Here is a 20,434-nt window from a genome sequence, read left to right as displayed (position 1 = left end):
AGCACGCTGCCCGCATCACGCTTCAGTTAGCGTGCTTTAAGATCATGATTGCACGAGAGATTTTTTTTATTACTTATGCAACGCGGTGCATTCATCTAGTTAGATAGATAATCTAATAACTGATTATCTAATACTCTAGCTAGCGCTAGCTAAATAAAATTACAGTTACTGCTTTATATCAAGTTAGTGAAGTAGTAATATGGTATCAACATATCACTTTCAGCCACTCGTCTTTACTTGTCGTGGTTCTTTTTAGGAGACACGGTCATTGATCGTGTGGGGGAGGCTGTCACCCGTAACAAGACTAAGATCCTTGAGCTAGAGTTCATAGCTAAGCCTGAGGACAATGGTGCAACATACAAGTGCTCAGCGGAAAGTTCTGCTTCAGCTACACCAAAGGAAACATCAGCTGTTACAGCAGTATACTGTAAGTAGTTGGGGTGTTACAGTAGCACATGTATTGCATGTAGTTGGAGTGTTACAGCAGTATACTGTAAGTAGTCGGTGTGGTACAGTAGCACATGTATTGCAAGTAGTTGGAGTGTTACAGCAGTATACTGTAAGTAGTCGGGGTGTTACAGTAGCACATGTATTGCATGTAGTTGGAGTGTTACAGCAGTATACTGTAAGTAGTCGGTGTGGTACAGTAGCACATGTATTGCATGTAGTTGGAGTGTTACAGCAGTATACTGTAAGTAGTCGGGGTGTTACAGTAGCACATGTATTGCAAGTAGCTGGAATGTTACAGCAGTATACTGTAAGTAGTCGGAGTGTTGCAGTAGCACATGTATTGCAAGTAGCTGGAGTGTTACAGCAGTATACTGTAAGTACAGTAGTTGTGGTGTCACAATAATATATTGTTAGTAGTTAGATATTACTGTAGTATATTGTAAAGAGTTAAGGTGTTACAGTAATATAATGTAAGTAATTGAGTGTTACAATAGTAAATTGTAAATAATTGGGATGTTACAATAGTACATAGTTGGGATGTTACAGTAGCATATTGTAAGGAGTTGGCGTGTTACAGTGGTTTATTGTGAGCAGTTGGCAGTACTTCTGGTATCCAAAGGACTTTTGAGTAATCTTTATTTTACTAGGAGCAAAAAGAAGTAAAAGTAACACAAATCCAAATCAATTAGTATTTTTCACAAGTAGGTAGCAAGAGCGCAAAGTTGGAATAAAATGGTTTGCCCTAGTAATAAACTGTCAAATCTAGTTGGATGAAAAGCATTGTTATCACATGAAAATAGCATAGCTCCTGTGGGTCTTTTTTTACTTTCACACGACTATTATTTGTGCAATTTAATAAATAAAACGGAAAATTTAAAAGAACAAATAAAGTGACTATTTAGCTTGAAGTTTGATTGCTTTTCACTTTGGATCAAGCTGAGCGATGATTTTTAGCTTAAGTTGTGATGACCTATTTTTCAACAAAAATTATGGGAAACAGCAGTTCAATTGCTGTGTGGCCATTCTTTATCCTTTGAACAATGCTGTGAAATATGTATTAATAATTGGTAATATTATATGATACTAATTGTTATAATATTAATATTAATGCTACAGGTTATTTATACCATAACAGTCTTTTAACACTGCTATGATATCATATCACAATTAATACTGTGATATAATACCATATGTGTATGGTATACATGTGCTATGGTACAGTATAACATCACCATAATGGAACTGCTATAATAGTATTATTGCTGCGTGTTTGAGTATTGAAGGTAATATATTAAAAGATAATCGTGTGCTTCAAGACATCAGGCAATGTTCTCAAGTTATCCTCTTCCCTGGTTGAGAAATGCACGCGTGTAGAGCTTATAAGCAATGTTATGAGCAATGTTATGTTTATGAGCAAAGATTATGCTATAAGCAACGAAAAGAAGTATGTCAGCCAGTTTCAGTAGAATAGTACTAAGTAGTAAAATAATGATGTCCTCTGTCGGTATCATGATTTTGAATACCAAAAAGCCTCAAAACAACTTTTTCTGCAATAGCAAGCGTCTCAAGTGCAGTTGTATAAACCTACAGTACATTGGTAACTCATGGTTATACCTTATAATCTCAGTTTTGAGTGAAAACCTTAATAATAATATTGGCTCTGTAATTAGTTGTGCTTCTGACATTGGCTAAAGCTAAATGATGTTCAAGACAAAAAACTGCAGTTTAATCGAACAGATTTGACTTCGTTTATTAATGTTTCTACGCTGTATCAAATTGAACTGTAATAAGTGTAACATCCATTCTAGTTAGTACTCCAAATGTGTTAGTTTAGGGAAGCCAAAAAGTTTTACCATTTGTTTTTCTAAGCTAAGCAACGCTTAGGAATCATGCTGGGCCAATGGCCATTAAATGGCTAATCTTCAAAACACTATTTACTCACATGTCAGACACCTGTAGACACCTGTAGACACCTGTCTAGTTTTACTTTTGTTCCGTTTTTATTTCTTACTTCTCTGTGTCCTTCTTTAATTTGTACAAAGGGCTATTGACGAACTGACTGATGTTTCTTTTATAGTTCCTCCCTTAAATGTGACCATAACTCCTAAAACTGATTTAAAGGCAGACATGAGTCAGACCTTGACCTGCAGCAGCGGGTCTAGCTTTCCTCAAGCCAGCATAGCCTGGTACAAGAATGATTCCCAAGTCTTCGTGGGTATCAGTGGATTTAGTGTTGCAGACGGTTTATACGGGGGAAAGGTTACAAGCAGCAGGTAATCATTGAAATATTTCGCAACAATATTGGACAGGAATTGTCCGATCTTTAGAATTGTCTACAAAGTCTGGTATATGTAGTTTCATTACATGTATTTCTGTGATTGATGTGTTTATCTATTTGTCTGTCATTCTAGATGGTTGCAGAGAGCTCTACTGGCCTTTCTGTCAGCAGCTATTTTTATATTGCTAGCAATCTTTCAGCAATATTTCCATATGGCTTGCTTCATCTGTCAATAAGAGCATATTGTAGTTTGCTCTTGTGGATTGTTCAGCTCGTCTTTCAACAACTTTTCTAACTGGCTGTTCAGGCAAAAGAGCTGAGTTTCTGATATGTCAGTTGAAGGCGTGTCAAGGCACATGTAACTATGTTGATGGTGTTTTATTTAAAAGAATGACCGAAATGTCTGAGAGGAATATGAAAATATTACTAGACAACTTCGTTAGCATTACCATTTCATTATCAATTTTGAAATCTTAATTTTGTGCTGCTAAAGGTCAGTTGTATCTTTTGCCACGCTGTCACAAGATTTACAGTTTTGCTGACTTAAATGGCAAGCTAAAGATTTCATCAAATTACTTGGGCAGCTTCTTGAAACCAAATATAATAAATAAAAATAGAAAATAATAATAATAATAAAATTAATAAATGAAAATAATTTTGGTCGAAGTCAGAATACGAATGTAGTAATAAAAGTTTATTTTTATATTTATTACAATTATAAACATATTATCTCACTCAAGAATTTTATTTTAAATAGATATGTTTCAAACTTAATAAAATTCATTTGATGAGGTTTTCGGGTTGTTTTAAGTGTAGCGTTATCATATTTCGTGCATATAATAGAACCTCCTTAAAAAAAGAGACGTATGATTTCATTTGGCCAAATGCTATTAGAATGCTAACATTACAAAGCGAATATGTTCTAAAACGTACTTTGAGATGTTTACGAACATCTCAAATCTTTGAATCATTGAACATCTTTGAATCACACGTCTGTAAAGGCTTTTAATTTATTATGATTACAAATAACTGTTGAAAGGTTAATGTGAAGTATTTTATGTGCGTTGTCACTGATTTGGGCTGATGACAGTAAGAGTTTTTGACCTTGAAATGAATCCAATGACAAGAGCGTTAACACGTCTGGTAATACATTTCATGTAAGCAGTGGGTCTTGTAATAACTGCTAACAAACTCTCTATTGAGCAACCTTTCCAGTTATGGTCAGTGGCAGATTATGATAGTTTCTTAGTAAATGTACACTTGATATTTACTAGTGTTAATAAAACACTGTTTTCATTCACTCGCTCTGATTTCATATTAATTTTAATAAAACAGATACACAGAGTATCAGCTTTTATCCGTTATTGACTGTTCTTATGAGTTACATAGGCCAGTAACATCAATAATATCCTTTGAAAAAAGGAGAGTTACACGCTAACTTATGTAACTTGTCACTTCTTTAATAAATACACTTAGAGAAAGTTTCCATACAGCGATGGGGTAGCGGCACCTGGGTGAACCAGCGCCAAAGCTACGCTTGGCCCACAAGCAGATGTTTCCATAGGGCACTATAGTAGAGTGATAATTATGGGATGCATATGAAACAAAAGAAAAGCAAGACCTATGCACACGCACGAGTGCGACGCTGTTGGTTGCTAAGGTCGTTTCCATGACACAACAAAAATGGTGCATCACATGAGTGTTTCGCTTCCAAACATCGACTCTGAATCATAATAGAATGAGAGTAACACGGGGGGGGGGGGGGGGCCATATGGGGTGTGGCGTTACGCTACCCTGTATGGAAGCTGAATTCTAACTAATTGTTATGTTCACTGATCTTAGAATGTTTGGAGTTTTGAGTAGAGATTATTATAGGCTAGTAGAGATATTTGACTAGTTGTGTACTGTTGTGCTAGCTGGCTAAGTCACTGTAATTAGAAGGTCATCTAAATTCCTTCAGCCCACACATGAATCAAAGTTCATCCTGTAATAAACTGGTGTGATTATGCGCAGGCATCAGAGGTCATATCCTCAAGCTTGCTATTAGATATGCTGAAAATTGATCCTTTGCTTAGTTTTTTTCTGTTTGACACCCAAAATCAGATTCATGGTGTTTGTTGAAGTCATTCCTGTCATTGGTAACAAAAACAATTATAAAAATTTAGTTTTTCACTTTTGGTATCTAACTGAAATCTTATTCAGTCTCAACAAAGGAAAATAAAGTGCGTTCTAAGCTATCTAGGTTGCATCGAGTTTCTTGTTAGTACATTATTAATAAATTACATTTGTATTTTAGTTTTAATTTAGCAAAAATGGTAGACATAAAATTTTGTTGCATAATTATAAAAAGCTATGGATGAGAATCACTTGTGAACTGCAATTAGCGAGTGAAGGTTTAGACCCACCAGCCCTGCGTTGAGCTAGCCAATGAAATGTTTGACAACTCCGAAACATAACGAGAAAATGTTTGGCTGCTGCGTACGACCTTCAGTAAGAATAGATAAACAAATTAAATAAGTTTTTGGAACAACAGCTAGTGAATTACTATTATTACCAGAGATGCCTATAACATTTTGTGACTATAAAACTTTAAAATTTTAGATATTCCATTGGTGCATGGACTAGATTGATAGCAGATTAACAGATATTGCCAGGTCTAATTTTTCAGTTCAACTCTATGAATACATCTCTGAAACTTTTATCAATTATTTTTAAAAAAATAAGGCCTATGCTACTGAATATGTTTGTTATTTAATAGCATATGAATACTACTGACTGCCAATAATGTGTTATTTTTATCTGGCTACTACTATTTAACTATAGTTTATCTTAAGGTTATAAATAGATTGTTTTAATTGAACATGTTATTTTGAAGTTTAGACTCGGTCTAGCAGGGCCTTAATGGCCTGAGCAGTGCAATCGTTCTTCTGATCACTATATCGGATGACTTTCTGATTTAAACTTTCAATCCTGTACTACTGGGTGGTCGCCAACTTTTTGTATTGATTCTGTTCATAGAACAGCTGATTTATTTTCCAAAATTTCTAGAGATTCAACAAATGATAAGGCATCAGACCTTACCATTTACATAAGTGCGCATATAATAACCTGTCCTACATCGTTCTTTGGAATGCGGCTATGTCCAAAACATTCAGTAGATCATGCTTTAGTTGACCATTTGAAATTACTTCAACTTACAGATATACATTCATACCGACATCTAGTGACAATGGTTTGACCGTTGCGTGCCGAGCTACAAGCGGAGAAATCTCACGAACCATGTCCTTGCCTCTGAATGTGCTGCGTAAGTTGCTATCCAATTTATGAGCTACACTCTAGTTTGCAAAACTCACAGGCTATGTTATCTTGGCCTGTAAGTCTCATAGGCGACTCTATTGTTGCCTATCTCTTACAGGCTACTGATGCTGCCTTTTTCTCATGGATTTGTTGCCTGTTAGTTTCACAGGCTATGCTATTGCCAGTCAGACGTGTTGGCTCCTCTATTTACACATCAATTAGCCCAAAACCGTCATAAAAACATCAGAGGGTGATTGCTGGAGACAGAGTATGCCATTTGATACCTTAGGGCAACGTTTAATTATTGCTCGCCGACCTTTGTCAAACTCTGGCATGGGCAGCATCAGCAGCATCGACAGCATCGCTTTACCATCTATAATAATATTTGCTTAACCTCTAGCGTCAACTGCTCACGACCAAAGTTTTGAACTATTCTTCACAGAACTACTAGTATCCCTGACTTACATGATACAGTGAGGTGAACTAACTGCAATCTATGCTTGTATAAAGGATAGGGTATTTGAAGAATCAGATTGAGAGGGTCATTGTCACACATGCTATGCATGTACACGCTGTGAATACGCTGTGCCTGTACCAAGTTAGCTTTTTACCAAATGGAACAACATGGCAGAACTGATACGGTCAGCGCATACACACTCCAATTGGCAGCAAGACCTGATAAACGTTTCCTGCTGGTTTTACACAATAAACATGGCGGGATTCCCTCAACTGGTAGTCTGCCATTGACAAAGTATTTTAACTTTTTAAAAACAAAACAATAAAAACTATAAATGCGTATAAACCTAGTGTACTAGGAGTGAAAAAGTATAAAATTGTCCCTGAACATGCTCTTTCATCTTCCATAGATAAACCTATATTCTCTGGAGCTGTGGCTGTCATAGACGTTCAGGAAGGAAAGAATCTAACAGGAACCGATTTTTCTGCTCAAGGAAACCCAGCAGATATAACATACGCATGGTTTCAGGTAAGTACAATAAGGTCTTTGCCATGCTTTGACTGGCTGTGATTTGGCATATAGAGTTGCAACACCGATAACCAGGAAGATAATGCTTTTGGCAAATCTCATGACCAGCTAAAACATAGTTTATTATAAAAGTGACATAGAACGTGACCTCTGAAATGATGAAACGCTTTTCTTCATTAAGTATTAAATAGCGGAATGCCAGCCACTTTGTTATCACATAGTTGCATGTCAAGTTGATAAGTTCAAAAATTGAGCAAGTTTTGCGAGTCGACTGTGGAAGAACTTGCCAAAAGTTCAATCAGCTCTGAGGCTAAAGGTTACCTGATTTGACTCAAATTTTTATTGCATTAATAATAGAGGCTAACATTACAGATTGGTGTTTGAATAATATTTTTGTGTGATTTTGACTAAATACAAGCTTTATCAACATTTTTTAGTTGTGAAAATAAAAAGAAATATTTCCAATCTTTATAGAATATCACTCATAAACAGCCGTGATGCCATATAATTATATTAAAATCACTCGTTTTTCAAACTAGATTACTTAAAAACTGTCAATTCAAAATTCTTATTCTCAAAAGCAGAGCACCTCTTGATAGGTTTTAAACTAATCTCTTCCGAGATTACTTAATTTTTATGAACAATAAATTTTTTATTTGTGAAAAGGAAGAATTTCTTGTAAGCAGACTCCTTCAGATGTACACGCAAGCTGATTACTGTAATTCTATAACCACAGCTCGAAATTTAATGTAGCAGACTTGTTATGGGCTTGTTATGCAGACTTTCTAAGCAGACTTGTTATGAACTATGATCATCGTTTAGTAAATGATGGCAGATGTGTATTTACATGTAGCTCTAGTCATCAGCCTCACCATAGATAGAGGGTAGATGAAAGGTAATTATTACGTGACCTCTCAAGGGCAAATAGATTATTTAGTTCTAAGCAGCCATTATTGTTGCTAATAAAACAAACTGATGTTAATATGTGTGGTCTATATAGTAGTAATTACTGAGTAGATATTTACGTTTGGGGTTGCTACTTATACTCTTTCTTACAAGTTTTATCTGGTCAATAGCGCTACTGAAGTACTGAGGCTATTATTATAAATTCATCTTTAATCTAAAATGCCTAGAAAGTGTAGCCTGTCTTCACAAAAAGGATACTTACAGTGACTCTTCCCTCACTAAGTAATTGTTGAACTGATTAACAAAACAATCAAAAGTCTTTTTTATACATGGTAAGGTTTGGTACATTCATAGGAGCTGATGGAAAAGTCACAGTAATGACCCTGTGATGACCGACCAACCAGTACACTAGCCAGATGTTTTATAGTTGCCTCTGTATTATCTGATACATCTACTGGATACAAAGGCTATAGTTTTGTCCAGCAGAGATTAAAACACTACTACATTTTATGTTGGTCTTTGGTGATTCATTACATTTGACATTTACAGGCTTCATTAAATACTGAAGTACTGTTGTAGTGATATTTAAAGATCAGAAACTATAGAATTTTAAAAGGTTACTTGTTGGCAGCATTCAGGAAGTGTCGTTCTCATCAGTCAGTGGCAGTTGGAAAGGGGTCACACATACCATCTTGCCTTCCCAGGTAGCTGCTGATGGTACAGAGACAGAGCTTACTCTGGAAGCTAAGAGAGATGGAGCGTTGAGCGAGATGAAGGTGGAGGGTGGTGTTTTGAACCTCCACAACGTTGCCAGGGCGAGATCTGGAGCCTATAGAGTCAAGGCTACTAACACAGAGGGCACAACTTCTCATGATTTTGAGATCAATGTTCAATGTAAGCGAAAGGCTTATACTTCTGCTGGCAGTCGCAGTCTGCCAGCGGTGCTTTCCAGCAGCCAATCACTGATCAGCTTTTGTATTTACTTACAAAAATGTTAATTTGATCAAGTTTGTTATGGATAAATCTCCACTGTACATTGATGAGCAATGTGTGAGGGTTCTTAAATGGAGCATGAACATTTGCTGCACACAGCGCAGCAAATTTCCATGATCACTTCTCAGTTGATATGCAATAAAGGAATACCTAGCCATTTTTCCGTAATGATCTGGGTGTCAGGGATGTCGCAAAGCTTTATTGGAAAATCGTTCTTTGTATCAATTCACTTACCAAATTTTACACAGTTCTAATAAATTTTGGTTTTAAAAAGCATTAACGGAATACAACTGTACTAAACTAACACTTTTGATTTTATATGCTCTAGAACTTGGAGCAAGTGCCGCAATACCAAGCCTGAGCTAAAAGTGATGAATCACTATTATTGGCAGAATTTATTTTAAAATTTCCCACACGGCATTCTTTCTATGCTTTAAATCAGTAAGAGTTGGATGAGATTTTGCAGCCATGTAATTTAATACGGAGACCATGCAATTCTCTGTTATGCATTAATTAATTAGTTTAGTTTAGCTCAACAGACTCATTCCCTTAAGTGCTCACTCATTCCTTCGTGTCTACGAATCAAACCGTCTCAAACCTTCGACACAGTATCGTCTCATAACAGGTTCAATTTGCTAAAAGTGGTAAACTGATTGGGTAGACATTGCTAAAGCGCTTTATAAAGTGATATGATATAGCTCACACTTGTAGACAATGTTCATAATAGAGCTAGGTTTTTTAGTAATGTCCACCTAATCATCTCTGCAGAAAAATTCACTTTATTAACTAATATTAGGCTATCTTAAACAATGACTCTCAAAATTTGTGGATATAAAAATAGGGTGATGTTTTCACCTTCAAGTTGATATAGTGTAATAATGATAATAGTTTGTGTTTGTTATTGATCCTCACCACCGATTATCTACAAGCATCTCGAACCAATAAAAATTATTCGAATAAAAACTTACGATGATTTACAAATAGCGTCGTGCATCTTAAAAATGATTTTGTGAAGTTTGCAGACTATGCTGTTGTTGTCGTAACTTTGCAGGTAGGTATTAAACTTTAATCGTAACCTTTGACTTATTAAAAATGGATGTCAGGCTACATGTCTTTCTTTGCGCCATGAAACCTTTACACGATTAAAAAATTGTTCGTCTCTTTAAACAATTACTTATTAGATTTGAAAAGTCACTCAGCCAAAAGTAACAAGATTATAGAAAATCATGTTTAAATCTTCAACCAATTTTTAACCAACTAATCTTTCAAAATGATTTTATTAAATTTTAGTTAAATCATTTAATAATTTGATAGATGGTGCTGGAATACCCAACTCTCCTACTCAAGAATACAACGATGGGGTACTGAAGCTTCATTGCACAATTGACTCCAATCCTCCAGTAACGTTGAGCCAAGCGAAATGGACCCGTCTAGACTATGACATGGCCAGGGCTACTCCTAGCATTGATGGCGAAGGGACGGAGCGAACAATAACATTAACCATATCTGGCGTGGTGAGAGAGGATGTAGGTACCTTCACCTGTGAGGCTGAGAATGCATTTGGCATCGTTACTAAGGAATACACAGTCACCCCAGTTCCATGTAAGAAATGTGACAGCATGGATAATTTGAATTTTGAGGGTTGTTTTCCTCTGAATAATTTGTGGCTTTCAATCAGAAGACCTATTGATGTTAGTTGTCTAAACTTTTTTATAATTAAATCTAAAAGTTTCATGTACAGCTTATTAAAGATTAATCATTATTCGTCATGAGCTAACAACAAATGACACTCTTTGGCATTTGCTTAGAAGTTAAGAAATAAATTATAAGGATTATCGAAATGTTGTTACCATTTTACCTCTTCTTCACAGATAATACGCTATAGATTGCATGAATATTCGTCTTACACTGGTGTGATTGCTTCACAGTTCAGCCAGTTATCGATAAAAGCCCGAGTGTTTCGAAGTCAGCAGCCCAAACTCGGGAAAATGGGGTAATCAAGTGCACTTTGGATGCCTACCCTCAACCATCAGTTGTGTGGAGCAGAGGAGGTACAGAACTGGCTGGGGAGAAATACCAACAGAGCACAGAAACAGAAGGTCAAATTCACTTTAGTTTCGTTCTCACAGTCGTCAGTGTAGGTGAAGAGGATTATGGGACATACACTTGTTTGGCTACTAATGACAGAGGGTCAGAAACCCATGACTATATTCTCTCAGGAACCAGTAAGTACTAGTAGTTTCAGTACAGTGATAGTAGTAATAACAGTGATAGCAGTGATAACAGTGATAGTAGTGATAGCAGTGATAGTAGTGATAACAGTGATAGTAGTTATAAAAGTGATAATGGTAATAACAGTGATAGTAGTAATAACAGTGATAGTAGTAATAACAGTGATAGTAGTGATAACAGTGGTAGTAGTTATAAAAGTGATAGTAGTAATAACAGTGATAGTAGTGATAACAGTGATAGTAGTAATAAAAGTGATAGTAGTGATAACAGTGGTAGTAGTTATAAAAGTACTCTTAATAGTAGTAGTAGTAGTAGTAGTAGTAGTAGTAGTAGTAGTAGTACCACCGAACATAGTCATTTCACTTCCTCATGCATATTGAAGTTGTTTTCTCCCAAACTAGTAGTGTTGGTATTGATCTGAACTAGAGTAAGCATAATTAGCAATTGCTCAATTGTGAAGAAAAACCATTAGTAAAGCTTCGCATTGACATAATGTCAACCGATTGTTGTCATAGAGATGTCCTCTGTATTTGTTGTTGTGTGAATTGATGCATTAAATTTTTTATTTATGAAAACAATGTAGCAGCAATAAATATCGTATCGCATTACTGTGTCAGTAGTAAGTTCATGATGAAACTTTTTTAAAAATTTTCAACTCTGTTGAGATTGTTCATCTCAGATGCCTAAAATCATTTCAATTCAAATTATCTTTAACTCGCCTTGGTACTCTGATAGTCTAGAGTGCTGTGAGAGATCATCAGGTGTAATAACTATTCATACAATCATTCTATGATGTCAATGGGCAGTTGATTGATGCATTTGCTAAAGCGCCGGTCTACCAAATTGGGTGTCTAAAGCTCAAATCCTGTGTGAGTAATTCTTTATTTTAATCTCTAACCATGGGTTTGTACAGATGGACAGATGAACACTCTTTCAGTACGGCAAAGATAGTATTTTTAATACTTTGCTGCATGAAACATCGCTCTAGTCACAGCGACCATATGTAATAACAAAGAAGACATCTAACAAAAACAATAATTTCTGCTTGCTCGTGTTTTGCAGGCATACCAGATCCTCCAACAGACCTTGAAGTGCTCAACATGACTTATGATTCTGCTATTCTCACCTGGGTACCTGGCTTTAATGGCGGGCTTGACCAATTTTTCACAGTAATGTATTTTATACCAGGACCCGAGGCTCCAGTCCGCTTGTACGCTGATGTAAATGCTCCCCCCTTTACACTTACTGGTAAGCAACCAAGTTCATCACTGAATATATGAACAAATAGATACGACTTACAGCTTTACCAGAAATGTTAGTTTAGATCTTGTTCCACACAGCAGAGCTGGTGACTGCCAAAACCTCTCTGTTTATTGGATGCTGCAACAATCTTAGAGCCGATTCTGACTCACTATGGTGTCGGTTACATTAAGTTTATAAAATCTCAGTCTATTCTTAAATTTTCTTTAGGCTATTGTACAAAATTTTAAGAAAACCTTTTGGCTTACAGTTTCCTATCTTTTTTAGAGCAACCCAGAATTTAAACATAAACACTAACAGAATTGCAAACTATAAGTTCTTGATTAGATTTTTCACCAGCAAGTAGAAGCTACAATTTTTCATTAGTACTGATTAAACTGCTCTACTAGCTTTTTCAGTTGTTGGTTAATACTTAGGAGTCATGCAAACCAATAAAGATCTGGTGGAGTTATCTCCCTGACAGCGCACTGCTTACAGGTTGTGCTATAACCAGTTTTTCAATTATCAGTCAAGTGCTTTGAAATTTTTCTTAGAAGTTTCCAAAATTATCATGGTCTATTTATTACAGTAAATATTTGCATTACTTGACCTAAATGTCATTGGACTATTGCTATAGCCACTGATAGTAAAATGATGTTCCCATAGCCTTGTTATTATGTGGGAACCTTGCGATAAGCTCTTGTTTTCCACCTGCCTGTTCACTCCTCTGGTGCCAAGCTTTTCCTTCAGCGCTTCTGGTGTGAACTCGGAGTATTTCAACATTATGAGCAATAATAGGGTGATTGATATATGACAAACTTATTTTATTAAACAGCCGGAAGTAATGAGCGTCATATGATATCCGATAGCATTGGAACCTCCGCCTACAATGTTTGCCGTGGCAATAACTTAGGCTTGGTTCCCATTGCAGATGACGTAATGGCAGCACATGACAGAATTCATCTTACAGCACATTCAACACCTTTTTTTCTGATGAAAGCTTTTTGTTCAGTTATTTTTGTATTCCTACTTTGTGTTATTTTTGTTATTTTGTGCTCAAAATCAAACATACTCTATACAGGTCTCCAGGCTAAGTCCTCCTACAAGATTACTGTCCAAGCGACAAATGAATTGGGAAGTAGTGCATTTCTGGAGCCGCCAGTCTCTGTCACAACAGGAGGTAGAGTATTTTAGCAATAATGAAAGTTATTAAGTAAACCATAGTATGCCTCCCAACTTGACAGTACCTCAACAGATCGAAGAATTTAGGTTAAACATGAAATTATTCTATGTGTAATAACTATGTGCACAGTTATTCGTAGATATTTACAGGTGGTCGAGTGGTGCCGATGGTAGCGAGTTTAGCTTTAAATTTGAGTATAATACCTGACGGTGCTATCTTCTTCCTTTGTACCTGCGCGGCTCCATCTTTTTCCTTTTTACCTGCGCGGCTCTATCTTTCTTTTTACCTGCGCGGCTCTATCTTTTTTACTAACGCTGCTAGGGTGGCTTTTGACAGACAGACAAACGAACATGACTCTTATTACAGTAAAGATCTGACTTTCCTTTGAAGCTATATGTCAACAGTTAAAATTAATTATATCATCCGCTATTTAATTTTGTTTATTTGCGAAAGTTTAAGAAACGTTTTGTTACTTCCATTTACCTAGCTCTGACAAAATCATTGTTTGTTAGCCAAAGGACCAGATTACAGATTTTTAATAATTTTCTTTTAGTATTCTCTGATGTATACTAGACAGTTAAATGTATGTTAACACAAGACTTTGTTTGTTTAGCATATCCGCCAGGTAACTTACATATTGTGGTCTAGCTGGTTTGGTCTGTGTCACCATAATAGTTTTCGCTTACAAGCTTGTTGTTATAAAATATTTCGAGATTGTTCTCTCACTTCCACGCCTTTGAGATTTCCTCAGCACAGCTGCTAATCCATGCACATATACGTTTGTTAATTTCATGATCTTTTCACCGGATGCTCAGCAGACAGTATTTTAAGTGAATTTAGATATCAATTCAGTGAATGTGTACCATATAATTTATTGTCTGCTAGTATCTAAGAAATAAAAAATGTTTCTTTTTCATCTTCATCAAAATCTAAAAGAGCAAATCAATCTTGGTGTAGCAGAATTTTATTATACATGTATCCATGTTTTCTGAATTTATGTGAATGTTTGTCATTTTAAATACATGTAAAATTTGGCTTGAACATTGGACTACAGTGGAAATATCAGTAACAATTGACATCATGTCATAAATTCACTCGACACAAACTCATTTAAACATCTTTTTTAAAAGATCTGATAGTTTTCACAAGCTCTAATAATATCGACCAAAAGGTCATATATTTTGTAAACAAAGATATTAAATTCATAACAACTATGTGACCTTGGTGAGGCTGGCTTTCACCCTTTGACTTATGCACTCCGCTGTCACTTTCATTTGCAAACATGTGACCCTTCTAGGCAGAGGGCAGTAATCAATGCTAGTGCATCGGATCGGTTGTAAGGAATATAGTATCTTCAGCTTACAAATTGAGCCTTTCTTAAGCATAGTACACGTAACTGAAGTTTGTAAAAACTGGGCACTCAGACAAGTAACATTACGTTAGTTACCTCGTGTCTTATGGCCGCTCCATTTCATTTGTTGGGTTGTGAACCAGAAGTGAAGCAGCCGTTTATAAAATTAAGTAAATGCTGTTTTCCTTAAGAACAAGTCGTCCACCAAATGCGAGTTTCATCGCACCTGGTCCAAATTCAGCAATTTTGGTTGCATCTGGTCCAAATTCAGCTAACTTAGGCATTTAAGCATCAGCTGTTTCTTCTAACCAAAACTGTTTATGTCGGAAATTTTGGTTGGGATTGATGAGATGGTTTCCTCAGTTGCGATCGGCGCTTCAACTGACTTTTTTATCCCATAGTCCCTCATTGGGGAATCTCAATTCGACTCCCTTACATTTCTGTTATATTGTAATAAGAATCAAACACATAAATATTTTTAGTTTGTTATTATATCATTATCATAAAAACTTAAAAAAGTGGTAGAAACTGTAGCAAGATTGCTAGCAACTTAGCAAGTTGTATTTTTAACAAACAACATAAGTAGATTAATTCTAAAAAATACACTTACAAACTTTTTATTTGATGTTTGGCCACAATTAAACACAAAATAGCAAGTGGTGTACAGATAATAGCATGGCTAACGTCAGTTCATAGGAGTGCAGTTGATGCCTGCTCTGTTCGCATGGGAAGTAAACCCTTTCATCCTGACTAAAGTGGCTTATACTTTTGGCTTCTCATCAACCCAAAAAGAGGTATTATTAAAAAATTAAATTTAGCTGTTTGCCGTTATATGTACGCATAGGTCTTTGTGCTCTATATTTACGGATACAGTACCATAAACGATTTCACTAAAAATACAGGTCTGTGAAAGGCCTGGCAAATACTGTTTGACGCTTATAAATATCAACTCATTCTCTAGATGGATTTTCCTAATATGGAGTTCACAACATAATGGTTGTAATTTATCTGCATATATATTTATAATCATGCACCGTACTTCCTTTTTATCTGAGCCGCAAGTTTAACTGTCATTAAAATGAGCGTGCATGAAAGTGTCATGTAGCTAAAACTAGCGCTCTCTTGTTATTACTTACTTATTCTCAAAAGCTACAATACTTACAATAACTCACTGCTCTCACCTTTACTGTTGGCTTGTGTCAAAAACTCACAGCATTTCAACACTCCACTGCTACAGAGTTCTTTCCTAACAAACATCTTATAAGTTTCATGTAATCCAGATCACAGCAGTATAACTTCAGTCTGCAGAATTTCATGTCGAGTTTTGTTATATTACAGTAACTCCTTCATCTACAACTCCAGCGCCGAGGCCTGAAGAACCCATGTTTATAATAATCATGGTCCTGGCTGTTGTCGGTGGACTTCTGCTTATAGTTACAACTGTTCTCATTTGTGTATTCGTAAGGAGGAGACGTCGGAGGAAGTCCAGTGAAGGTTAGTATTCATAGTTGTCTAACAAACTTAGGCTATGGTTCTATGTCTAAGAAGTTTAAAGTCTATCATCAGATGCAAGCATCGAATATATCAGTTACGCTACCTGAAATGTAGTCGTTGTTCCTTCAATGAAAACATGTTTTAACCTCACTATACAATGTACTTATCACTATACTATACACTGTACTATACAATGTACTTATACTATGTACTACATACCTCACTATGCAATGTACTTATCACTATACTATACAATGTACTTATCAAACTTTATATATTTTCAACCATGTTTGGTTCATCAACAACAGGGCAGTTGAGTGATCATGCATTGTAACTGTAACAAATGTGAACATTTGATTATTCAACCTGCTGCAACTTACATTAGACTGAGTACCACAACTTTAGGGAATTACTAAAGAAAGATCTGGGCCTTGATGACTTGCCAAATTTGAAATACTCCAGATATATACATGTAAGTCATGATATGAGAGTGTGCTAGCCTGAGGTTCTGTGTAACAAGCAACAGTATCATAGAACTGGAGTGTATCATTAATTATCTCATTAGCCTAAGGATCTGTGTAAAAACAGTGTTTGTTGCCATAGAGTTAGAGTGTGTTATTTATTAGCCATGAACTTGTAAAACAAGTAATTATAAACTGTATGAGTGTTACTCGCATTTCCATAGCCCTAGGATCTACACAAAAAGCAAGGTGCCATAGAATGACAAATATACATAAACATCTGCAGGGCAGAATGAAGTTATGATGTAAACACATTACAGGTACAGACTCAGTGAGTCAAACCAACACAGTAGAGTTGTTCGGCACCAACCATGATGGTTCCTATTACAATGATGATGTAAAGAGCTATAGCACTTATGATAAGGGCCTGGATGATGATTATTCTAAGCACTACGAGGGAGACAACTCTAACAATCATATACGAGATGTAACAGACGATGCTACATACATTAGTCCTCGGTCAGTTCCTCCAAACAATCAACCTCCTCCCTGGACCAGATCGGAAGGTTTGTTGTTATTAAAGTAAAAATGCTCAGTTATGAACCTTTGAAAATAAGGCCGGCAATGAATTAGGGCATAGATAAAACACAGTTCGAGAAATCCTTTCCGGGAGTGTTTGTTGAATAGTGGAAGGCACCCAGCTGAAATTACATAAACAATAGATACATACATATGCTGAATTATAGAATTATAAGTAGAATTATATATATATATTATATATTATAATAGACATATTATATATATATACAGTGAAACTCGGATAACTCAAACTTCAAGGGACCGAGCAAAAGTGTTCGAATTATCAGAGTGTTCAAGTTATCAGAGCACTGTCACAAGTCCATGTATTTACTTATTTATTAGTAAATACATGAACATATACAAACTATAATATAAATCAAAAGCACAAATGGCTTGTTTCAAATTAAATGCTTCTAATGTAAAGTTTAAAACGTTTTTATCAAAAAGTATAGAGATTTTTCTATCACTTGAGATTGGTTTGTTGTTTGAGGTGATGTTATTGCCAGGACGTTTTTTTAGATTGACATTGGCAAAACTTGATCGTTGCTGAAATGCTCAAAAGAAAAGACATCTTTTTCTTTTGAGCGTTTTACCCACGATCAATTTTGCCGATTTTTCTTGAAGTTTATGCAAAGATTAACTTACTTTACCTGGCATTCGTTAAGAGCAACACTCCGAGGCAGTTCAATTAAAAGTTTTAAGAGGTTTTACGGTACATTGTATATCACTAACGTTTTTTGAATGGATACTTATTGAATGTACACACGTATTCTGTGTTTAGGTCAAACGATGAATAGTTTTTTTAGCTAAGACAACGTATACGTTTAATTACCACAATTTTTAAAACGTTTTAAACATTCAACATTCCGACGTTGATTCAACACGGAATCCACGTCGGAAAACTATTCATCACGGGCTAGCCGGGTCACGCACTCAAGGATTTTCGCCACGCAAATACAAAACAAAAACAACATGCTGTTTTTGTTTTGTATGTGCGTGGCAAAAATCCTTGCGCCCGTGACCCCGCTAGCCCGTGCTATTCATCGTATAACAGTATAAATCAAATTTCACCAAACCTTTAGAACAGTCGTTGACAAAAATATTTTGCCGATGGAGGTAGTAACGACGCTTATGAATTACGAAAAGTTGAGGTTTACCTCTATGGCTTGGAATAAAGTGATTTTCTAAAGCGATAGCAACCATTTCGGTAGCCATTGGGCAAAAAACAGTTCGAATTAACAGTGTTGAGTTCGAGTTATATAGAGCCATTTATCATTGCGTAGGAACGGACCAAGCAAATCCAGTCGAGTTAACCATGTGTTCGCTATATTCGAGGGCGAGTTATCCATGTTTCACTGTATATATATATATACCACTAGATACTTCCATAGGTACTGATCAGTGCTCAGGAACAAATATAGAACAAGTCTGTCAGCATAGCTGGTTATTGGTAACTCGGGATTGATCACTTTGATATTCACTTTTATACATAGATCCCTTGGGGAATTCCGGGACATACGGTCGACTACATCAAAGCATAGCCAGTCTTCCTACCGCCAGTACGGACCAGCAGTACGCACAACTTGTGAGAAATGTTGATAGGTCACTGCGCTATACCGCTCAGCCTGTAGAAAGGGTCTGTATAAACTGTTTACTTTTTTTGTAAATTTTCTATTTAATTGTCTGTTTATTCATGTCTGGGACGTACTGGACTACTCAACTGAGTAGCAGTGAGTCACTTAGGTGCCATGGTTCACGTTGTGATTCTGTAGGATCCTCCTGGTTCTATATCTTTTATACATTTACTGAAGATGTGACAGTGACCAAGTATAATCACTAAATTTATTACAAGACAAAACAATTTATTTCAATCAGAAGTATTTTTTATGAATCAGTTTATAAAATGTCATTATGTTAGTGTGTGAGAAGTCACGCAGGTCAATAATAAATGTGAGTTATCTGCTATAATCGTAATGCAGTCACCCATCTATTTAGCCTAGTAAATCAACACTCAATACTGTGGACCATAGACTTATTAACCATACTTTAATATAGTATATAGTATAGTTAATAGTTCTATGGCTGTGGACAATGCGATATTATTATTGTGCCATATTGTTGCCCTATAGAACTTTTGTAGAAACTCGATTAAGAAAGCCAAAGATTGCTAACAAAATAAATATGGGTTGATTGTTATCATATCTACATTTTTGGTTAAACATTGCTAATGGACATAAATTTATTGCTTGTTGCTGTCTACCGATACAAGTAATATTATTTTGCCATTGTACGTTGAATATTACATGAACGTTGGTTTTGTTTTGTCAAACTTGTTTAAACCTAACAAAAAATAACAAATACAGAATTTTCATATTTTATTTCTCTAGGAATATGAAAACACTCCAATTTTTCTAGCTTTTTCTGAGTATACTTACATTAGGTATTGCTTAGGCAGCTGTTAAAACTCGAAACCATTGAAGGATAGATCGAGGGAGGCACATCTACAAGTAGGCACAGTTTTGATTATATCAATTAATGGAAATCTCATGGCACGCCTTTTATAATCACTATGGAAGATGGCTATATGTTTGTTATAAACCTCCAGGTTATACTGCTCTGGTAAACATATGTGCTGTAGATAAATGTAACCTATATTGAGCTGGAGACTTTAAAAATGTCTTAGTTTTAAGTCACCTAAACCTGCAGTTAATGAATGTATGTTTAGAGTTGTCATATTTATGTAGCCGGCGTTTGTAAGAGGGCGTCCAAGTGCTCCCAAAGCTCCAGGAAAAATATCAAACATTCCCAATGGTCTTGGAAATCCTCTAACACCAGACAGGAATTACTCCCCCATTGTCAGCTACTCCCCTGTACAAGGTGGGCAACTCCTCGATATGTAATAGTGTCTTTTTATTGAGCCTAGCATGGGCAGCAGCAGAAAGTTTCTTCTACTTGTTATGCTGTTCAAGTTTCACAGTAATATATA

At 35.9% G+C, this 20,434-nt stretch overlaps 1 protein-coding gene across 2 annotated transcripts in view; it reads left to right on the top strand.

The window, feature by feature from the left end:
• The window catches only part of LOC137400466 (nephrin-like), a 42,043-nt gene that overhangs the window by 20,137 nt on the left and 1,472 nt on the right, over positions 1 to 20,434 (top strand). Inside the window, exons 9-22 of one of the 2 annotated variants that reach the window (XM_068086793.1) lie at positions 257 to 427; positions 2,528 to 2,723; positions 5,929 to 6,032; positions 6,892 to 7,010; positions 8,621 to 8,810; positions 10,224 to 10,511; positions 10,838 to 11,134; positions 12,204 to 12,389; positions 13,462 to 13,560; positions 14,177 to 14,188; positions 16,253 to 16,408; positions 17,190 to 17,435; positions 18,942 to 19,084; positions 20,193 to 20,325. In XM_068086793.1, the coding sequence (XP_067942894.1) occupies positions 257 to 427; positions 2,528 to 2,723; positions 5,929 to 6,032; positions 6,892 to 7,010; positions 8,621 to 8,810; positions 10,224 to 10,511; positions 10,838 to 11,134; positions 12,204 to 12,389; positions 13,462 to 13,560; positions 14,177 to 14,188; positions 16,253 to 16,408; positions 17,190 to 17,435; positions 18,942 to 19,084; positions 20,193 to 20,325 (2,340 nt within the window). The remainder of the gene's footprint in view (positions 1 to 256; positions 428 to 2,527; positions 2,724 to 5,928; positions 6,033 to 6,891; positions 7,011 to 8,620; positions 8,811 to 10,223; positions 10,512 to 10,837; positions 11,135 to 12,203; positions 12,390 to 13,461; positions 13,561 to 14,176; positions 14,189 to 16,252; positions 16,409 to 17,189; positions 17,436 to 18,941; positions 19,085 to 20,192; positions 20,326 to 20,434) is intronic. The other variant, XM_068086799.1, reaches the window with a different exon arrangement.

This window comes from Watersipora subatra, chromosome 1 (assembly GCF_963576615.1).
Source record: "Watersipora subatra chromosome 1, tzWatSuba1.1, whole genome shotgun sequence".
Classification (NCBI taxonomy): domain Eukaryota; kingdom Metazoa; phylum Bryozoa; class Gymnolaemata; order Cheilostomatida; family Watersiporidae; genus Watersipora; species Watersipora subatra.
The sequence above is the reverse complement of the archived record's forward strand: the minus strand, read 5'-3'. Positions and strand labels throughout refer to the sequence as shown.